Below are 22,009 nucleotides of genomic sequence, written 5' to 3' on the forward strand. Positions count from 1 at the left end.
ATGGTAGTCACCAAATTACTTCTAAAAAAAATAATAGTGCATAAATACATAACAAGCCAACAGAAAAGAGTACAGATTGCTTTTGACTAGCCCTGTAGAGGAAAGGGTTCAGAGAATTTGAGCTTTTACATGTATTTTAAAAAATATACAATATGTTAAATCTTCTGGGTTTTTAGTGTACCAAGGTATGAATACACAGGATATCAACAATTTTCTATACTTTATTTTTACTGAGTGTCAAGAAGGGAAAAAAAAAAAAAAAGACCTGTAACTTACATCTGTTTACAAGCCATTAATCCACCACACTGCACACCAAAGTAAAACTTTTTCACTAGTTTAAATCTGTGATTGAGCAAAGACCACCCTCCCCAAAGCACACATTAACAAAGGCAGTCTTTACTGCAAGCCTTCTTTAGTTCAGCAAGAATTTGTCTTTTAACCAGGGTCATCGCAGCGTGTACCAGACTGAGAACATGAGAAAGTGCAGTAAGCAGTACAGTGAAAGAAAAAGATAGTACAGCTATATTGTACACTTAACACTACAAGAACACAGTTATAGAAGACTTCTCTTTGGCAATTTAAGTTTGGCAAATAGTGAAAAATTACTAGTCAAACCTAACCCATAACTTAAAATAAGCCACTCCTAGGTATGCTTGCCACTCCCTCTGTACAGCCCACTTAAGGTTTCTCCAGCTACAAAATTGCCATAGTAGCCCCATTTACAGAGAAAATATAAGGCTTCTCCTCTCACCATACTGCCAAGACTGGAAGAGCTCCCAAGCTTCTTCCAGTTTCTCGCAATTATCAGTTTCTCCTCCCTTTAAAGCCTCTTGATTTTGTATCTTCATCTATCAAAATAAGTGCTTTCTACATAACACAGAGTCCACTTTTTCCATAAAGGACTTCATATATGAAAAATATCTTGTCACAGGTTATACTATAATTCGACACCTTGTCTTAAAAAACCCCAACAGTTATTTTTAGTGTATTGGCTTTTAATGCATCAATTTCCCATGCTCTGAATTCAAAAGCTGGTACATTTTTTTTTTGCTACAGCAGACACAGTGAATTCAACATTTCCAAACAACATTAAAGTGACACTATATAAACTACTTATATAATCAGATTTTATATTATCAATGGAGCAACTCTCACACATGCATGAGTATCTCAAGTATTACTGGATTTAGTTGCTAATGTAAAACAAAATAAAAAACTCACTTTCTGCACATAACACAAAGTTTCTTTGGAGTGGGTTTGTGTGAAAATGACGAGAGGCAGGTAGTAGAACAAAAAAGGTGAGCCGATCCTTTCCGCTGATATGCAGTCTGTCCCTTTTGTAAAGGCTTTTTACAGTTCGCGCATGTGACTTTAACCTGTTTAGAAGGCTGTTGCTGGGCAGAAGGCTGGAAAATTTGCTTAGGAAGTGATGCTACAGGTGACAAGGAATCCACACCTGGTTGCTTCTGATTCCTAGGGAAGGAAGCTGACTGAGATATCCAAGAATCTTCAAGACAAAAAACCCAAACAAAAATAAAATAAGTGAAGAGACCTGTACATACATATATATAGAATAATATTCACAGATGTATGATCATAAAAATCATTTTTCTGTTGGAACTAAAAACAGAAGAAAGATATTTTCAATTCAGGGTTAAAGTAAAATCCCATTTGATGGTACCATTGTCTGCTGTTACAAAGCTTCAGAACATTAACAAATTTCAGGATGGTCCTATCTTACACCTAGTGACAAGTTTTGCAGACTTCGATTCGCTTGCACTGGGTTTGCAAACTGGCAATTTTATCTTCAGAAAAACAACGCTGCAGTTAGCAACTGCAATTAAAAGATAAAAAGAGACCGAGAGAGAACATGGAATGTCTAAACCAATGTTTGAGACAAACTCTGCAAATTTGTAAGAATGTGAAGTCTTAAATTTTCATTAGTTACCTTGTTCTAAAGCTGTAACTAGTGATAAACCCTAGAACTGGGGTTCCCCATACTCATTTCCTAGTCCAGCCTACAGCCAGAGAACTATACTGCAGATAAGAGTGAAACACAGTGGCTCCACATCTGAGATCTGCATCTACGCCATTGATTCCCGTAAAAGTTTGTGGTTTTCTCAATAACCTTTTCAATGCAAGGAATATCAGTTAATGTGCAAACTTGAAAGGTCATGAGAGTTTCAAGTCTTCCTCAGTAAAAATCAGTGAACCTAAAAAATAATATTTCCTTTAGTTCTGGCAGTACACAAATCCAAGACCCCGTGTTCCAGACTGCACTAGTCTTCCATCTGTATTTTTGGAAAATAGGTTACCATGGAGCAAAGTCATCTTTGCCCAAACTTTTGTAGCATAACCTGCTACATGAGCAACTTGCAGAATGAGAATGTAAGCAAAACATTTTCTCTAAAAGAAATACATCTAGAAAGATCATATGTTAAGTTACATGCTCCATATCTTGGCTTGGAGCAGAATATACAGTTCTGCCGGAAAAAGAAATCCCCCAATAAAATGTCATTTCTAGATTTTCTCTGGAATTTGAGCTTTCATTCAAAACAATTATCACCAGAATTTAGGAATGTTGAGCTTCTGAAGACTGCTAATAATAAAATATTACTTAAACATGAATTAAAACTGAATAAAAACAATTTTGCATTACAAAAAACATTTACACAAATTCTCATCAGTATGTCTGTTATACCAAATAGTGTCACAGCACTTGGGACTTACAGCCTTGAAAGTCTTACTGCAGTAATTCGGCATATTCCTGGACTGTTATTACAACTGGTATTAATACCCAAATATAAGAAAGATGATTTTAAACTCTATGACTTCAGATAACAAAACCCTCAACCTACAGATGTCAGTAACTGACTATACCTCATTCTTAAGGAACATTATCTTAGTCCATAATTGTTCATTAAGAAGAAGGCACCCTTTCCTCATATTATTTTCTCAAGTCCTTTCTTTCCCCAAAGGTTTTATTAACAACATACTCTGATGCGTTACTTTAAAATTCATTTTAGGGAGAAAGTTCCAAGAACCCTTGTTAGTGAAACAAACAACCTACATTCCTTAGCAGGTAAAAGATAATTTTCTGGTGTGACTTTGTAGCTCTCAAGGATGTCCTAATTCTCAGACATGTAAGACAAGCTAGGAATTCATCCATTGTAATGCTTGAGGGTAAACAGAAGAGCTGGAATAAAGAGGTGAGGGGAAGAGGAAAAGGTCACAAAACAAAACACATTTCTCTTTAAACCATTAAAGAGGTTTACTTTGGAAGGCATGAGTATCCTTACTGACAAACTAAGACAAGCTACCACAGTGCTTAAAGTTAAAATTCACTTGAGTGCCCTCTTCAAACTTTTCTATACATCTACTACTTCAGATATATTAATATCCTGATAGAACCTTAACACTTCAAAGTATTTTGAGATTCTCCACCTTTCTCACAGATTTCAAGTGAAAGCACATTGTCTCTCTTATCAGGAATGCATAGTATGTGCAGTAGAGTTACATCTGCTTGTAATTCTAGTAGTGTTCAACTGCCACACAGAAAACTGGAGTTTGCTGGACTCATTTGGGTCTGAAACTTTCACCATGACTTCCTAATACCTCATTAAGACTATTTCCTTAGTTTCTTAAGGCTTCAAATGGCCACCCCTGACATTATGTTGCATTTCTTCTTCCACAAACACACCAAAAGAAAATGATTCATATTTATATTATGCCTTATTTTCACATCTAACTTCTTAACCATGTTACCTCCTCCGCTTTAGATTCTGTGCAAAGATTTGTAAAATCTGGTTTTCGTGTCCTTGAACTGAGAAGGTGTATCACACTTCTTTTGTTGATTCCTGATGAGTTTCCATGCCTCACTGCCTTATGTCTTAATCCTTCAGGTTCCTACCTGCAATACTTTATTGGCCAAGTTTATGAGGCTATACAGTTTCATGTTCAACTTCTTACTATAATGGCTTTTCAGGTTGTTCCCATTCTTTCTTATTCATTCCTGCTCTAAACTGCTATAAAATTATTCCTTATTCTCATTGGTACCATTTATTTGCAGAGCCATCTTGCAAAAATGACATCTTTTAAACAAGCTGAAAAAAATGTGTCAGTACAACTTGGGGCAGAGGTGGGGAGGAACATAGTACTGAAGTTTGTTACAGAGGTACACAGCTCAAAACATTTGCATTAATAACCTGGTTCAGATCAGGGCAATTCTGAAATGCATTCTCAATGTAGGTGTTGGTTCTGTTTCTGAAGCATTTTTGAAGCACAAAAACCAGACTCTATTGAGAGAAACAAAACCTAAATTCCAGTCCAAAGCATGTGAAACTCATCTACATGGACTTCTGTTCATCTACCTGGACTTCTCCAAGATCTTTGACATAGTCCCCCACAACATTCCTGCTGCTAAATTAGAGACATAGATTTGACGGACAAGGAATTGGCTGGATAATTGCATCCAAAGAATCACAGTTAATGGCTCAATGTCCAAGCAGAAAGCAAGTTGTGTCCCTCTGGGGTCCATACTGGGACTGATACTATTTAGTAACTTCATCGACAACACAGACAGTGAGATTAAGCACACCCTCAGCAGATTTACTGCACAGACCAAGCTGAGTGGTGCAGCTGATAAACCAGAAGGATAGGATGCCATGCAGAGGGACCTTAACAGCCTTCAGGAATGAGTCCACGTGAACATCATAAAGCTCAACAAGACCAAGTGCAAGGTCTTTCCTCTCCATCAGGGTAAGCCTCAATATCAGTACAAACTGGGGGCTGAATGGATTGAAGGCAGGCCTGCAGAGAAGGACCTGGGAACACTGGTAGATGAAAAACTGGACATGAGCCAGCAATGTGCTTGCAGGGTGATTCTGTCCCACTTCTCTGCTCTGGTGAGACCCCACCTGGAGTATTGCATCCAGCTCTGGGGTCCCCTGTACAAGACAGAAATGAGCCTGTTAAAGCAGGTAGAGAGGAGGAACACAAAAAGTGACAGAAGGCTGAAACACTGCTCCTGTGAAGAAAGGCAAAGAGTTTGGAGTTGTTCAGTCTGGAAAAGAGAAGACTGTGGAGACCGTATTGCAGCCTTTCAACATATAAAGAGGGCTTATAAAAAAAGATGAAGAGAGACTTTTTAACAAGCCCTGTAGTAACAGGGCAAGAGGCAATGCCTTTAAATTGAAAGGGGGTAGGTTTACACTGAACATGTGGAAAAAATTTTTTGCATGAAGGTGGCAAGACACTGGAATGGGTTACCCAGAGAAGCTGCAGATGCCCCATCCCTGAAAAGTGTTCAAGGTCAGGTTGGATGGGACTTTAAACAACCTCATCCAGTGAATGATGACCCTGCCCATGGCAGAGTGGTTGGATTAGGTGATCTTTATATGTCCCTTCCAACCAAAACCACTCTATCAAATGTACTGCAATGCTTACTGGGGACATTAGGTTCTAAATTAATGCATTAGACAGAAGTTTTGCTGTTACGTATCTGTTGTTTCATATACAGTGGAGGTACTTAGCCAAGAGGAATCTTCCAAACCACATATATAATTATAGAATTATTTAGGTTGGAAAACACACTTAAGATCATCAAGTCTAACCATAACCCAGCACTGCCAAGTCCACCACTAGACCATGTCCCAAGCATCAGATCTATACCTTTTTTAAATACCTCCAGGGATGGAGACTCAACAAGCTTCCTTGGGCAGCCTGTTCAGTACTGCTAAAAATACTTTTATCAAATATTCTATAATCAAATATTTCACAATTTATTTTCACCTTTTAAGGAAACATTCAAAATTGCAACTTACCAGGATTATGATGAGTCACAGATTCTCCATTTTGAAATACATCTCCAGCCACATTCATTCTACCAGGATTGAAAGGTCCTACACCAGTCTTGGTCTGTGAAGTCAAAGATGGGGTGTATGTTTGCAAATTAACACCAAAATTACTTGACTGCAGTCCGTTAGATACATCTCCCAAGCTGGCATTCTGCAGTGACGTTACATGTGTAATCATTAAGTTCATGTCATGCCCTTCAGTATTTTCTAAATGACCGTCACTGACAGACCTCAAAGCACCTGTTTCTAATGTAGTAACATTAGCAATCTGAATTTCAGAGTCTGGTTCTGTGGTTATACCACTATTACCTATTCCTGAATTTACCTTACTTCTTGAAAAACTGGAAGCTGAGAATTCCATTTCGTTGGTTCTATTTTTACACTCTGGAAGTCTTCGTTCATTAAAACTGGAAGCATTCTTCTCTTGTCCTTGATTTGTTTCAATGTCTTCTTCATCGTCTATAATAATAGTTTCACTTATACTCCCCTTTTGAGAATTTAAGTCTTTTGGAGGAGAAAGCATTTTGCAATCATTCCCTTGAAGTTCTTCATTTTTGGATGATGTAAATGCAGTGTTCCTTTGATCTGCCGCCAGTGACGTAGAATTTTGCGGAGGTTGTATAGGTTCAATAAAAACTACATCATCATCGTCTTCTATAGGCGAGTTTTGGAATTTATTAGGTCTAGAAACTAAAGAACTCTGTGGCCCTCCAAATGTATTTCCTACATTTGCAAGACCTGCTGCCATGGTGGTATTCCCTAGCAGACTAGGAGTATATTCAGACAGGTCTAATCCTCCCAGAGGACTTGTGTCCATTCCAGATCTGCTGTTTGAAGAAAAACAAAGCAAGAAAAACCACATCCAATTTCAGAGTAAGATACAACTTCTCAATAACAGTTATTAAAAATAACTACAGAATTAATAGTTCCAACTTTTACTTTATTTTTCCTGAGATAATGTAAAGACAAAACCAAAGTTTTTCTATGCTCTTCTTTGAATGTCTTAACATTCACTTATTTTCTAATCCTACACTAGCAAAAAAATACTGCCATAACTAACATTTCACATACAATAGCTACACATCATTATGTTTAGCAATACATACATAGGAAATAAAATTTTTGATGGTATTTATTACATTATCCTGATATCTCAGTCCTTTTCCCACACCACATAAGCACAAAATGAGCCTTTAACACTGGTTTTGCTAGACTGCAAAGCATGATCAAAAGTCAGACATGCAGAAAGAAATCTGAATTCCTACTGAATTTCATTCCTATTAGAAATGTTACAGTTTCAATATAAATACAATTAGATGATAAAAGGCTGAAGCACATATCCAAGTGCCTGGCAAAAAAAAAAAAAAAAAAAAAGGCAACATCTTTCTCTATATTAACAATTTTGAAATTGAACTGATTTTCCTCCAACCACACACTGCCAAAGCTCCTTAGGTAGCCCCAAGACAAATGGAACAAGGAAGGGATATACGAAACCATTGCACATGACAGGAATAGACACATTATTGAGCAGCAGAAAGTGGATAGCAACTGTTCATTCGTAGCCACTACCATTGGTAGCTCATTTGAAGTCCATGACCTACTAAGTCATGTTCTACTGCAACTTTCAGTAACGTCCTCTCTTTTAACAGCAAGTGATGCTTATTCAGGCTCCTTTCCAACAGCTACTTTGCCTGGAGGGTTTTGTTTGCCTTTAGTAATTGCTCAGTTTGGGGAATCTGTTCTTCATAACTGTCAATTCTATCATGAATTTAAAAAAATTATAAAAGACAACCTGGATATAATTGAAGCTAAAGGACCTGAGATCACTCTAAAAAACATCTGTATTAAAAATCAGTAAGTTAAATTGTACTTGATTTATACAACAAGAAAAATACAGACATACTTGTGTTATAATTTGGGTATGTCTTGGAGTATACACTGATGTGTGTCATCATTGAGCTTTTGTGAAAGGCTAGAAGTAGCTTTCTGTGCTTTTTAATAAAATCTTTATGCAGGAAAGCAAATACAAGAAGAAGAAATGCCCTGCTCATCAATACTTACCCATCCAGAAATCCACTGCAATCTTTTTACCTTAATGAGTTGCTCCAAGTGCTTTTATTTCCTGTGGGGAAACTGCTCTCGCACCAATTTGCTGCCTTTCACAAAAGTAGTGTGTTCTGAAAAAGAGTTAAAACAAATATTAGCTATCCAAAATGGTTTACTCATCTCAAGCCTCATCTACCAACTATGTTCATTAAACTGACTTCCTTCTAAACTTACAGTTGAAGTTAAAACCTGACTTTCAGCACTGTCATCCTACAAAGTTAAAGAGAACATGAGCCTATTCAATTATTGCTGTGAGTAAAGCAGCAACAGGACTGTTAGAGATTTTCTACTCTCTCACATCACACTTTGAGAATCCTTTGTTTGATGCTCTATAGACAGAGAGAAAAACTACCACGTTTGGTAAAAGACAGACAGACATAACTGCAATTAAGTAATCAAACACTAGAATTAAGAAGTATATCTCTAATAGAATATTAAGGAAATAAATGGTTCAAGTAAACTGAGCAATTGAGAATAAAAAATCTGAGCAGTTACATTTCTTTCCTTTCTATTGGGTCAACCTCCTTGCTGCTTGTAGCACAATATACTATGCTAAAATTAAGATATAAAATGAAAATTATAGAACATACATTATAAATCTGGCCCACAACACAATACAAACGTTGCATTGCTAATAATTTTCAAGCTGTATATATGCACTGCAGTGATGCTTAGCACAGATTCAGGCATCCATAGCTTATATTAACACATGTGATCATTCACATGAGACTGAAAATGTTCAAAGTCCAAGCCTCTATTTATTCTTCAGGTTTTATAACAGTCATTAGGTTTCCCAGAGTTGGCAGCATTTTTAAAGAGAGAGTATCAACTTGTGTAGTTATCTACTGTTTGGACAGCCCTTAAAATCCCCGGACAGTAAAAATGCCCAGAGGAATAAAGCTCAAATACTATTCTACACATTTACAACATTATACAAGCCCTCTTGTCCATTAGCTGAGCAGGAGTAGGGAGAGCACTAAAGCTGTGAACCTGATTAATCCTAAAAGAGAGGCGACCACCTTTTAATTCCTTCCTATGTTAGCCTTGCAGCCAAATACCATTATGTAATAGCATTTGAACTGCAATAAAGGTAACATTGAATTGGAATGAAAGAGGTTTTCTTACAAAAAATTGCATTATCAATGCAGTTGGCTTGTACCTCCCTGGAAATCAGTCAGTTACACTGAAGATTAATTTAATCCAATATTCTCTTTCACGTATCTTACTTTTTCCCTCTAGGGCTGAGTAATTTAAAGTTAGATTTTCCTGTATCTCAGTTTTTGTTGAAAAGAATTAATTCAATTCTGAGTTTCACAGGTTTATTCCATGTATTTTCTTTCTCTACAAGGACAAAAGCATCACAGGCACATAAAGCTTTAATAAGGTTTTAAATATACCTGAACAGATAGGAGTGAAGAAAAAAACGAGACTATGCCAAGAGTATACTTCAGGCCTGACTCAAACATTTGCTATTCCTATTTTTACAAATCCTTAGCAGAAAGACAGACTTGGTCTGTATTACAGTACACGCACATAGTATGTAGCAAAGTTAAGATCCAAAACATGTATATTTTTGCCTAAATCTAATTCTTTTTCCACAAAGCTTTTAGAAAGGTTTTAAATACCTGTATTGTTAGATATTACAAAAATTTAAAAAGTCTGTATGCTTAACTGTTACTGCATTTATCATAAGCAAAATCTGCATATATTTCCTTGCAAATAGTTCCTTCCTCTGCAACAAAATTACCCATAAAATCAGAATTATTTTTCAAAAAATGTGCAAAATTAGGTAGCTTATCTTCTAAAACTACCAAAAAAGAATGATTTAGAGAGTGAAAAAGAAGAGGTTTAGAATGGAAAACTGTGAAAAAACCTCACACCTTACAACTGGCAACTGCAAAAGACGTTTAACAACAGAAATACAACTATTAGAACCTGTAAGATTGATTAGACTGACCACTGGATATGCAGCTGAGATTTTGGGAAAAAAAACAAAGAAAAACCAACAAAATCACCAACTAGTGAGACCTGGTCTGCAGAAAATGCATGTTCAGTACAGCTGCAGAATAAGCACAAGGCTTTCTGGTGCTGCACAGGCAGCAAAATTTCATCTGGACAGAAACAGAGGCACTGCCAATATACCACGTCCCTTCCTGAACTAGGCCTTGTGTGTCCCTCTTAAATTAGGCTACATCACTCACCTGTACAAGTCTTTATGCTGAAATAATTTACAACCTCACTGCTATATTCAAGGCTTTATTTCTCAAATAAATAAAAGGTAAAATGCAGGCTCTTCTTTAGAAGGATGGCAACTGCTACAGCTCTTAAGACAGACAGCTAGGTAACACTCAGATAAAGTCTTAACTCCATTGTTGACTGATAACAGTTAAATTTATCATGAATTGCAGAAATTGAGGTGGGGTGTATGACTACCTAAAAAAAAAAAAAATCAACTCCACTTTAACAAAAGCAGAAACTGGAATTTAAATGCCTTTACCAAGTGCCATTAGTAACACCTGGAATGAAGGTGGCAGAAGAGCACAGTCATGGTTATGTACACTTGGAGCAAGGACACAAAACCCAAAAGGAATCACTGAAATCCAGCTTAAACTACAGTTCCACCAACATAGAGCACTTGAAAAAGACATCCAAAGTAGGACCAGCATGTACAACTGCTTCCATAAAAAGGCTGTAAGCCTAAAAATAAAAAAGGAAAACCTAGAAGACCACTTTCGAGATAATACATAACTGAGACATCTTCAAATGTAAACAGATGAATAAAATTTAGGAGACGGTATAATACTAAGATACAAATACAGGAACAAGAAGAAAGGGACTGATTTGCCCCAGCAAAAGAACACTACTTTCTCCAAGGAAAACACAGGATCATAACTAAATTATTTATCTCAACAGGTACTGTGCTACATTTAATTCCACATCCAAACTAGAAGAAACAGCATATCAATGGTATACTATCAATTGCTTCCATTCAGTGGTGACATCACACGTGAGATAATGGGAACGAGACACCAAAGCAATAACTGAAGATTTCAGCTACTGTTGTGCAGACTAGGGGAAGAGGGCAAACAGCAGATCCAAAAAACGGGAAAAAAAGCCAACCCCCCCAAACCAGCTCATCATTGAACGATGGGGACAAATTTTTACAGCACAGCCAACTGCAACCAGCTAGAAGACAGAAGGAAAAACAACTCCCGGTCTAACTCTGGGCCATAGTTCACATATGTTCAACATGTAATTATCCAGACAGCACTCCTGAAAAGTGTATTTAAATTCCCAGAGAAATATAAAAAAAATAAAATAAAAAACCCTCATTACTTCAACATCTGACTTCAGAAAGGAGAACAACCTAAGTGCGAGGAACAGAAATGGAGCAGCTGGAACAAAAAGCTAGAGAGCACAAAGGCCTTTTAAAAAACTCACTGTATTAAGTATACAACCAGTCTAAAAAGACCTCAAAAACACTATGAAGATTGCTATCAGGAAGCCTCTCACCTACAAAGATGCTGGAATTGTACTAGGGGGGAGTTTCATATATATTTGCCCTATTCTTTATCTTCTGCTAGATGTGGTTAAAGACAGGCTACTGAGCTATGTCAGAGCAACAGTTTGTCTAAAATGCCAATTCTTGTCAATTTTACAAACAGTAAAATTTTCCTAAAGAATACTCAAGAAGCCTGAACCACTGCAGAAAACACAGAATAAACTCTTTGCATTGATGTTCAGTAAGGAAAAGATCAGGGAAGACTATATCTTAAACTCGCTTTCTGGGGGTCAGGCCAGAGAAAAAAATGTCACAAAGTGCTAACACAAGAGGATTTCAGAACAAATCACTAGGGCCACATGGCAGTCACCTAAGATTTCTAAAGACAGGAAGCAATTTTTTATTTCAGTATCTGCAATCAATTACTTAAGCAGAACGTGAGAACATACCCAGACTACAATCCTATTTCCATCAGTAGATTAACTAATAGAAACTACAGCTGAATAAATTTAAAAAAAAGGAGAGGGGAACTAACATAGCTTTTGCAAAGCAAAGGTAACATCTCACAGGACTACTGCAGACATCTTTTGAAGACATCAATCCTGATTAAACCGGGATACACCACATAAGTCTTCCAAGAGGCATTCAAACACTGTCCTCACTGGACTGCAGTGGAAACTATCTATAATAAAGATTTGAGAAAGGGGTCTCTGGGGGATTAGTAATTATTTAAAGAGAAAAATATCATGTCTTGTTTGCTGTTATCACAATAAAGAAAAGTTACTCGAAGGGTTCCAAAATAAAATTACATAGGTCAACATACATAAGTCAACCAAAAGAGACAGTGATTCCCGATGTGAGTGCTTCCTAATTACACAAACTTATTCACAGCAGCTGAAAACAGAAACTGACTGTAAAAAACTACAGAAGGATATCACAGTGCTGAATGCTTGGACAGTGTCACAGGCAAAATCACTAGTGATAAACGCAAGGTAATGAACAGGGAGCAAAGAGCAACTACAGACATAACAATTTAAGATCCAAGTTGCAATTCTCTCACTCTTTCAAATCAAAGGTACTCAATCATCAACAACCAAAGAGGAAAAACAAAATAAAAGAAGAATCATGAACAAAACAGAACATATTGGTCACTATATAAAAAACATAGTTCACCAGTATCTTGCTTATCATGAGATGTTCAGGTCAGTCCCTTTTCAGAGAAAGGGAAAAATAGGCAAGTTCCACAAACAATTTATACTAAAGGAAAAGACTTCTCATTGAAAGAAAAACAACTGAACATGCTAAATCTGCAAGAATAAAAAAAAAATATACAGAAGATAGAGTTGCCCAGTGTCTTATAAGAACACAAAGGTGCCCTGTGAAATAATTTAGTAGCTTTAATAATCTATTATGCATGAAAACATTTTCTTTTCTTCTTAAGTATGAAAATTACTGCTGTAGAAGGCTACAGAGGCTAGAAATGCAACCAGTTCAGATAGGGATTGGGCAAACATGAAATAAATGCACTGACGACTTAAACAGAGTGGTCCAAAGGCAACTCCACAATTCTTATCCAGCCAGCTCAAAACCAGGACACATCTGCAGAAAATTCAGGTTATAACTGAAAACCTTCAATTCCTAGACATCAGTGTTGCAAACAAGCTACTGAATTGGCTATTAATTGAGTACAGCTATTACTCTAACCTAGTAGAGGTATAATCTTCGTGCATGCAAAAGAAATATCACTAGCCTCATGGAAGCTCTACCCACTTACCCAAAATCTGAATTTTGGACTATGGCTGTCAGGTTGACTTCAGCGGAAGAATGAATGCCAACATTTTGGCAAAAGTATTGAGGTTAGAGACTAATCTGGACATATCTTGATGTTTTGTGAGGCTCCACGGTTCTAATGATCAGTTCCTGACCCTGACACTTCTTCAACCATAACATCATTTAATTCCTTAATTCATCTACTTCCAGAAGTTCCCATCCTTATTACAGAAAGTCACTTCTTACCACTTGACTTTTGGAAAATCTGATGACTAAAAACTCAGTAAAGACTATCTGTAAAGCAGTCATCAAGAAGCTGTCTAGCTTAATGGTATGTTGCAATGTCTTGCTACAACTCTGAACATTCATTCCCTACCCAACCAGATGTAATCCACATACCACAGCTTTCTTGGGGTACAAACCATCAACCCAGTGGCTGACTGAATATATGCCACAGTTGACTCCAAACGCAAAGTAAACCACTCCAATTAAAAACACCTGGAAGTAGCACTTGTTCACTGCAACTGAGGCAAACTAGTAGCCCAACTATACCCACACATAGGAACTGAAAAGTGCTAGAAAAACATAACATAAGTAGTCCAACATTTTGGGTTGTAATTTAAGCCAGCTTTAAGCTAAATCTAAATCTACTGCAGTCCAGTCTCAATTTGGGTATAGTGAATGATATATACTGTGTATGGACAGACTCCTAGCTCTGCGAATAGAATTCCATATTAGAAAAAAGCAGTTGCAGGGCCCTTTTGGGTCACCAGATATAAAACTCTTACCACAGGCAACCACACAATAAAACAATTTTTAAACATTCTTACTACAAACATGCAGCAATTTTAGTTGCTGGGGGGGAGGAGGGGTGGTAGAGGTTGGGTGTTGTTTTGATTTGTGGTTTTTTCCTCCTTATATCCTTCCTGAGGGATATAGTTATCAGTCTTAGCATTTTATGCTCAGATAGGCCTTGGCTACATTGTGGCTCTGATTTACTGTTAACTTTTAGATCTCTTAACAAAGGTTTTAACACTTATGAAGGTCCACCTAGTTACCAGGTCCACAGACTCAGTTATGCTATCATATGGCACAGCTGTTTCTGCAACCACACACATAACCAGACAAAAGTTGATCCAGCTGACAGAGACTTTCCTGCTGAAGTCCTTTCCAGACAGGTCAGTTCCCCAAAACAAACATTTCTGTGCAAGAACACTACAGTTGTGCCTGAACATAACAAGGCTGGTGCCACTGAAGCCCAGAACTTCAGCACAGAAATGCTTTCAGCAGACAGCAAAGTTGACAGCCACAGACTGAACTGCACTACCCTGACAGCAACTACTGTATAAAACACTGCAATGCACATGTGCCAACTGACAATGAAGCAAGCAGTGATGCACTGAATATTAAACCACATCAGACTGAATTTTAAAACACATATATATCCACTTGTCACAATCAGTAGGGTATCTGAAACATGCAAGACTTTAAGCAAATTGAAGATATTATGTTAATGCCACAATGACCCAACTATTTTATCAGTCTGCCAGCTTCACACACAAATCGTGAGTTCAACACAAATACTTGCACACTTCGGGCTAAACTCAAGTGCAAGTATTCACAACACCAAAATAAAACAAGGGTCTTTCTTAAACTATTATACAAGTTAATTAAAGAGTCTGAATAACATTTAACATAAACCTATCAATGTATTTATATTGCTGGTTTTTCAGAACACAGCATCCTGTTCCTGAAAACTCTTACCTAAGTTTAGGTTCACAAATCTAATTTATCTACTCTGAGTACCATCATTACAAAAGTCTGATATCTCATTACTTCAATCTTGAGACACTACTCCAGACTTTATTTTCCAGTAGGTTTGGACCTGCTTCAAATTTCATTCTTTCCCCAGATTTTCAAAGAAGTTGTACAGATTGAAGAAATTAGCTTACTAAAAGTCATTATGTAACACCCAAAATGTGTTTGTCACACAGATTTCAGAGAATTCAATAGAAAAGCATATGCAAAGACCTGTAATCCAGCAGAGACAGCAAGGAAGAACAGTAAACGGGAAAGATCTACATAGTGAAAGAAATATTTTGAAGCACTTGAGTCGATAAATTTTGGTTTTATTCACAAGAGAAACTATTTACACGCAACTAAAGCTTACAAATTCCAGTATCTTCTGAGCATCTCAACTGCACTGCAGCCACCAGTGTTACATATGAATGCTGATAGTTGGTTTCCAACTGATGCTTCCAGGAACTTATGAATAACTTCACTTAACACAGCCTCTTCCTTGAGTGTTCCTACTAAACAAGTGCTAAGAAATGCTCCCTTGTATGCACTAACAGAATTAAAGTTCAGGGTTAACCTCAAACTTGATTCTGTGCAAGGGTATCCAAACCAAGCACCAATCATTCATTCTCAAGATTACTCATCAGAGAATAAGCAATACTTAGCATGGGAATTAAGGACCAATCAAAATCATAATGTTGACTAACAGTGTATAAGTTTTAGGGCAGCCTTACTGACATGTATCTCCCCCTGTACACACACTTTCAACGTATTTCATGGCTGTTTAATCATGAAAAGATGCTGATCAGCAAGAACGCAGCACCATTGCTACACATAATGGTTTTTAAGGCTATTGTGGTAGAGAGTAATTTTATCTCTCTAATACTCAAGCAGCAAGATGCTGCTTAAGGATATCCTTATTATAAATGGAATAGAAAGGTGAAACAAGACAAAGAAACAAAGAAAGTTACATCTAAATGCTTATCTATTACCTATATCCAAAGGCATATCTATTTCCAGAAAAATAGGCAACACTAGACCACAGCAACAGACTTGAATGATAACCTAAGTGGAAAGGGAGTACAGCAGCAGTAGAGCAACACCATGCTAAAGATATGAAAACAGGAAAGGGGCAAGTAAAATTCTGCAAAATAAATAGTAGAAAGTGGCATTAATACAGCATGCAAAGAAGTCAAATTCTCATTTGATGTATCTCAACTTTAAAAAATATAACATTTAATAGGAAAAACATAAATACTGAATGGCCAGATGAGAAATAGACCTCAGAATAGTAAAATTATTTAGATGTCTGGCCTGGGCAATAGAATACAGACCCCTGACAAATGTCAGTGGGTCACAGCACACATTTCAAAAACATGCCTTATTCTTGCTCCCCAGGGAGCAATGAATATTAATTGAGAATTCAAATCTATTAAGTCCCTAGCTTTTGCTAGCATTTCAGGAGCACCTAATATACACAAAATAGCGCACTATCTTTCAAATTTGCCAAGTTACAAGACATTGGGGTTACAGACAATCATATATAAACAAATAAAACCTGAAAATCAGCCAGAGATAAGAATTTTCCAATATTTGATTATCGTGGCTATTCAGGATTTCCCTTGTTGCTACTTATGCCCATTATGTGCCATTCTATCAATAGGCATCGCTGAGAAGAGTTTGGCCTTCTCTGCTCCATGTTTTCCTACTAATTAGTTGAAGACAGCATAACCTGCCCCTCCAGCCTTCTCTTTAGACTGAATACACCCACCCCTCTCAGCTTTTCCTTCTCTGTTATGTGTTCCAGCCTTCTAAGCTGGCGGTCTTACACTGAGCTCACTCCAGTATATCTCTATCTTCATTAGAGCAGGGTCTAACCAAAATTGGACTAAACACTGTAGATGGGTTTTCCCAAGTATCAAACAGTAGTGAACAATCACTCCCCCTAAACTGCTGGCAAAGGTCTTGCTTAACTCAATAATCAATAATTGATCACATTCGCCCTGCAAGGGTGCACTATTCATGTTCAACCTGCTCTCCAACAAGACTAGTCAAAGCTGCCTTCTATCTTATCAGTGCCCAGCTTGTACTATTCCCAAACATTCTGGAAATGAGGACACTTTTCTAATTGTCAACATGGAGTTCTAATGCTATTCATTAGTGCTTCTTCTTATTTGGTTGGGGTTTTTAAATTTTTATTTTAAACTAGTATTCAGTCTATATTTATATATGTACAGCCCATGAAACAAGCAGATTCGCATGATAACTGCCATGCCTAGGGGCACTTCAATTCTCAGTGCCTGTGGCACAAATCTTTTTTACTAATGCTTCTAAAATACTTTCTTTTTACTTTTGCCTGTGCTTAGAAAGAGGAAAAATTGTCATGCCATAGAGTCCATAAATAAACAAGTTTGTAGGTAGACCATTTTTCTTGCCTTTAACAATAACTAACATTGACTAATAGTCTCAACAATATTTTTCAGCCCTGAGAAATGATCAAATATTGGCTAACAACCTAGTATTTTGGGCCTGGTATGGATTACTATTGAATGCATCTAGTGATTCAAAAAAATGAATTTAAAAGAGTAGGTGAATATTATGCTATATGTAAAAGGGAAACCCATGTAGACTACGGTCAAGTAAACAGCCAATGAAGCTACAGTGCAACAAAGCAAAGAAAAACTTATCACCACAAACAAAATAAAAAAGGAAGGGGAAGAAAATAAAAACACCCACAAAACAGTTCAAGTTCTATGCTGAGGTAAGGTTAATAGGAAATGGGATCCAATGCAAGAATAGATACGGTCAGCAAGGCAAGTATGATAGGTTTTCACAGCTGCACTGGCTGGCTGCAAGTTACATTATGCAATCAAGACTCCAGGTTATCTAACTATTTTTAAAATGTAAAAAGGTAGTTTTATTTTCAAGTAAGATGCATATTGTACTTGCTAAGGCTGCAAACCACATCTGGTCTAGGACAGGACTACTCTGGTTTTGAATTCCTACTCCTATCTCCCACTTTCTCCAACACAACTCTTTCTGCCTTTCTCCCTAGCTGTTTATGGGTCATAACAGCAAGTCCATCATGGGAGCTAACACGGTGGAAAGCTGAAACACAAAAAACAGAGAGTAAGTGCCCTACACCTACATAGCTCTTCACCTCCAAATTTCATTGTAATGATTCATGGAGCTAAATTCACTTCCAAAGTTTAAAAAAAAAAATAAAAAAATTGTTTAAAAAGCCAGAAAGGGACAGTGTTGGTACAAAGAGGAGATGACGACCAATGACAAACCTAAGTTAGGTCGGTTTAAATGGTCATGCAACCAAGGATATATACTTTAAATTTAACTCATGAAAAATACAGTATACAGTATTTTTTTCTAAGACAATATTTCGTCTTTTGAGTCCAAATCAGCAATCAGAAGTGTATTCCGAGCCTTTAAAAAAAATAATCTATTATAAACTTTTCTAGAGGGGAGCTTTTCAAATCCTCTTTAAACTTTCGCCTAAAAAGAAGAAAGTGATGCCTGAAGAATTACTCCAACTACCAGTTATGGTACCCGCTGAGAGGCTACCACACTGTTTGTTCCCTGTCTGATTTTGTACTGTTTAGGCAATAATCGATGCTCAGAAAGTAAGCCTTTAACACTGGGGAGTGATGGGGGGGTAGGAAAAGCTCACCCTATATGTTATTGGGTGCGTAGTCTCTCCTAGACCAGGATTAAGTCACAGCCTAATCTATTATCTTTTAATTGAGGAACAGGCTGAGTTTCTGAAGTCTATTAACAGAAATCATGGTTTCCACTCCTTCTTCAGTCATTCTTGTAGGTTCTCTCCAAAATTTATGGTTCTTCTCAATTATTAGAAAATGCTGGACTTAGTTCACATCATATCTACTGTACTATACACAATATTAGTCAGACCATCTCAGTATTTCTATTTGTTAATTCTTTGGATAGAAGTATATATGTAATGATGGTCAAACACAGTGACAATGGCAATAACACCAACATATATTTAACATTTGCATCCAGTAAAATACAAACAACCTTTGCTGTGCTCTCTATTTTCCGTCACTTCTAAATTGCAATTATTTTTTCATTTTATGTATTACAAAGATCTTCTTACCTGGCCTCTCTAGATACTACTTGGCTTCTTTAATGAGGCACCACTGACCAGAACATCATGTCATTTTCTGAATGAACATTTTTTTCAAAAATAACGTAACTACCATCATAAGCAAAATTACAACTACTACTAAACAAAAACCCAACCATGCACACAGAAATACTAGTTATAAATTCAAAAGACATCTGGAAATTCTTCCAGCTTAATAAGAATTCTTAAACATATTCAGATTGGTATATTAATGACCAATTGTTGCTCAAACACAATGATGAAATTATTTCAGGTGTAAGAAAACAGTAGGTCTTCTTCCCCTATCCACAAACACATACACATAAAAAAACCCCAACACAAAAACACTGATACCACCACCATAGATTGCAACTCTTATCACAGACTCTCAGAAGCTAAAGCTATAGACTACATTATGCTAGCCACTGTGCAAACACAGAGTAAGACTGTTCAAAGAGCAAACAACCGAAACATAAGGGGTAACAGATGGAGAGAGACAAAAATGAGAATACAAGGAAACAGCACCTCCATAAACAATGGTTAGAATTAATTCTTGTTCTAAGGATGGTATGTTTAAGTCCCAGGGTGAAAGGAAAGGTAGCAGTTTGCTTTTGTTTTCAAGCCAGCTTCTTTTGCATTAACAGGTTGCAACTGTTTGTAAGGGTGCACATATAGAACTTCTCCAAGCATGAGGAGAACCACAGGAGAAGGAACGAAATTGTTTAACTGCTCATGATGTCACTTCCTAAGGTGTACTTATAATCTCATTAACAACAACAAAAGATAGATAGTATCCTTCACAATTAAGTCCAAGCTGTTAGTCTTACAGCCATAAAATACAAGATGCAAAAAGACTAGACAGTCAAAAAAGAAGATTGGGAAAGCATTCTGGTTTAGGATTTTGAATCTGTACCAACAGAGCAGGATCATTATTTTTACCACAACTGTTAAGAAAAATTGTTACCACACAATACAGAAATCAAAAGCATGGTATGTCATGTGATTTATTAACACAACTAACAAACACTTAATTGTCTATCAACAGTTAAGAGACCACTTACTATGTGGGAAAAATCTGCAGTCTGTTAGAAGAGTAGGGTGTGCCATGTTTAAAACAAGGGTTGGATTATGATCTTAAACTAAAGATCTCATGACAATGCTGTCTACAAGTGACAGAGAGCAGAGTTTTCCTTTTAGGAAGGAAGGATTGCCTTTGCAAAAACAGCCTTAGCTAAAGGTCAGACATCCACAAAGAGAAGTCAAAAGCACACACAGAGATCTAGCTAGTATAGAAGGCAGCAAGTTTGGAAGAGAGAGAGACTTGAAGGTCATCCATAGAGGGGTGACAGCTGAGTTTACGAATGAGATGAACAAAATAACTTCTAGAGAAATTTGATGTAGTACTAGGGGTAAACACCAAGCTGGAGGGATCTTACACAGATCTAAAGAAAAGGAACTCTGGAAAGAAGCAAGGTTTTCATCAAGGTTAAACTTTCAAGGAGAGAAGAAAAAATGCAAAAGAAAGCCACAGTTACATCACAAGTGGTCTTGTGTTTAAAGTTCTGTATGGTTATATTGCACAGAATACAAGATGCCAATACAGTTCCAACAGAAGTCTGCAGGGGGAAAACAAACAGGTCCACGTTTCTAGGACTGACTATGAGCCGTAACAGCCCTCAGTTAGAAAATCATGCACATAGTAAAATCTGGCATAATCCACTGAATGCTATCTTCTTCCAATGCCATCTTTCACAACAAAAGATTAGAGGAAACTGCATGTAGAAACTAATACAAACTCTTCCATAATACCACTGACTTCTCCCAATGATCTGCTTTCTTTCCTGGCCCCCCAGAAGTTACATCAGTGAGCTATGGTGCAAGTATCCAAGCAGCTGTTGTCCTATCAGTGTGTGCCCAAGGGTACATCACTACTTCGTATAATGTTACATAGGGGGAAAGGTGGAACTCAGAGGACACCTTGCTTAGCATATGTCAGTCTTGAAACTGATGAGTACAGACCATGCCTCAATAGACTTCTATACAGCACTAGGTACCTAAATTCAGGTATTAGAGCTTTCGAAGTTAAAGTGATGCTAACTGAAGGATTCTGATAGTTTTGTAAGAGTCAAGGAAACTGTACATTAAGGTTCATAAACCTTTAAAGTACAGAGTGCCCAATTCATTTATTTTAGGTAAAGAAGTAACATGTTATGTGTTCCGGTTTTTTAGAGACCTAAACCCATCATTTCGCACAACAGCAAACATCATTAAGTAGTCTCATCTCAGACAAACTTAAACAAAGCAAACAAAAAACCCAACACAATCCTCTTGTACTACTGACACTCAGTATGGTCAGCTAGAGCACTGGTAATGCCCGAGTATGCTTCAAACCAGTACTGCAGCTACTCTGTTCAGAGCACTCAACACTTGCTTCTGAGCCCCTGCCTCTGTGATGAATCCCTGCCACTCCCATCAGGTTATTCTCCAATAGCTGATGGTGGAAGGGGCAGAGAAGGAAGTTATGGTGAAGCTAGCTCCAAAAAAGTTTAAGAAACATGGACAAAAACAAAGCATTTAAGCATTAGGACAAACTTACAAAGTGCAAATGCCCTCTGAACACAGCAATTTGGAAAACACATTGGTGGCGATCATGTCACTGAAAACTCTCAGCTGACCACAAAAATTATTAATCTCTGTAGATTATGTTGGACGAGTAAAATCTGAATTTGCCACCTGTATTACAATCAGTGATTCAAATAATTCTGTTCTGACAGTAAACTGGAGTAAGAAAACAACTTTCATCATTGACATGTCAAATCCACGGCATACCTCAGTGGACAC

At 37.1% G+C, this 22,009-nt stretch overlaps 1 protein-coding gene across 14 annotated transcripts in view; it reads right to left on the minus strand.

The window, feature by feature from the left end:
* Positions 1-22,009, minus strand: part of ZMYM2 (zinc finger MYM-type containing 2) — an 88,037-nt gene that overhangs the window by 59,117 nt on the left and 6,911 nt on the right. For 7 of the 14 annotated variants that reach the window (XM_027677213.1, XM_027677216.1, XM_027677212.1 and 4 more), the window contains 3 exons: positions 7,917-8,032; positions 5,823-6,682; positions 1,222-1,507 (listed from right to left, as the gene is read on the minus strand). In XM_027677213.1, coding sequence (XP_027533014.1) covers positions 1,222-1,507; positions 5,823-6,672 — 1,136 coding nt within the window. In that variant the 5' untranslated portion in view covers positions 6,673-6,682; positions 7,917-8,032. The remainder of the gene's footprint in view (positions 1-1,221; positions 1,508-5,822; positions 6,683-7,916; positions 8,033-22,009) is intronic. The other 7 variants (XM_027677221.1, XM_027677219.1, XM_027677220.1 and 4 more) reach the window with 5 other exon arrangements.

This window comes from Neopelma chrysocephalum, unplaced genomic scaffold (assembly GCF_003984885.1).
Source record: "Neopelma chrysocephalum unplaced genomic scaffold, ASM398488v2 Primary Assembly neopelma1_43, whole genome shotgun sequence".
Classification (NCBI taxonomy): domain Eukaryota; kingdom Metazoa; phylum Chordata; class Aves; order Passeriformes; family Pipridae; genus Neopelma; species Neopelma chrysocephalum.